The sequence below is a fragment of the Pediculus humanus genome, genomic scaffold (assembly GCF_000006295.1).
Source record: "Pediculus humanus corporis 1103172107774 genomic scaffold, whole genome shotgun sequence".
Classification (NCBI taxonomy): domain Eukaryota; kingdom Metazoa; phylum Arthropoda; class Insecta; order Psocodea; family Pediculidae; genus Pediculus; species Pediculus humanus.
The window spans coordinates 1-1,253 of record NW_002987370.1 but is presented as its reverse complement, the minus strand read 5'-3'; the positions used below and the strand labels follow the sequence as shown (position 1 = coordinate 1,253).

Sequence of the window (1,253 nt, the reverse complement as noted above, 5' to 3'; positions counted from 1 at the left end):
ACATTGTGCTCGAAGCAAGATTCGTGTCTTCGTGTTTAAGTTGACCATCTAGAGCTAATCCTCTTTTATCTTTGTTATTTTCAAGGCTCGGACGTATAGAATAAACTTTCGAAAGCGTGAATCCAGGTCCGACGGGACATCCGGCACTAAAATGAAACACTATTAGTATTCTAGCTTAAAAAAAGACAAAGAAAGAGAAAAAGAAAGAGAAAGAGATAAAGAAAGAGAGAGAGATACAAAATAAAACAAAAAAAAAAAAAATTGTCTTTCGTGGACTTGAAACCTGGAATTATCAAATAAAAATAATTCATACATTTTTTTTTTTTTTTTTTTGGAACTCGGATTTGTTATGCAAACGCGTAGAGAGAGAAAGAAAGAGAAAGAAAGAGAAAGTGAGAAAGAGAGAGAGAGAGAGAGAGAGAGAGAGAGAGAGAGAGAGAGAGAGAGAGAGAGAGAGAGAGAGAGAAAGAGAAAGAGAGAGAGAGAAAATTAAAAATAAACCGGAAATTAATCAAAAAAAAAAAAAAAAAAAAAATTTTTTTTCCGTCAGGTTTTTCCATAATAATTCAAATCCAAGTTCCAAATTTTTTTTTTTTTTTTTGAAAAACCGTTACGTTTAAAAAATACTCTGGAAAAAATAAAATTATTATTATTATCATCATTATCGTCGTAGTCGTCATTCGTCGTCATCATCATCATCATTATATTAGCAGTAAAATTTCCGACGTTTTCTAATTTCATTTCAACTGTAACACATTAAATTTTTTATTCGCGCGCTACGAAGGCAGGGGTGGGAGCGAGGAAAGGGGAGGGAGGGAGGAGGGAAAAGGGGGGAGGGAATAAAAGAAAATCTACTTACTCGCTTTCCGTTTCCGCAACCGTGCATTTATACTGAGCCGTTGAAAAAAGACATATGTCTGCAAATTGTCTAACGGACACTTTGATTTTTTTAACCGTTCTATTGGAATTGTTGGCAATGTGTACGTTCACGGCTATGTTTTCCCCGTGATGATACAACTGACAAAAAACAAATACCACAAAGCATTACGATAATAATAATAATAATAATGAAAGAATAATAATAATAATAATAATAATAATAAATTTTCATGCTCACAGCTTTATCCAGAGAAGCTTCCAGGTGAAGTTTATTCGGGCTCATGACGAATTCTTTTGAAACTTCGATGCTAGGTTGTTCTCCCTGTTTGCTGGGAGCGTACATTATTTTTCCGTATGGCCAAACGGACCGAATT

The 1,253-nt window shown here is 34.2% G+C and overlaps 1 protein-coding gene across 1 annotated transcript; it reads right to left on the bottom strand.

Annotated features, from left to right (window-relative positions):
- Phum_PHUM358790 (beta-arrestin 1, putative) lies at nucleotides 1-1,253 on the bottom strand (the record flags this gene model as incomplete). The annotated part of the gene is made up of 3 exons (XM_002427952.1): nucleotides 1-146; nucleotides 860-1,017; nucleotides 1,118-1,253. Coding segments are annotated over 3 exons (440 nt in total), but the record flags the coding sequence as incomplete, so codon positions are not given.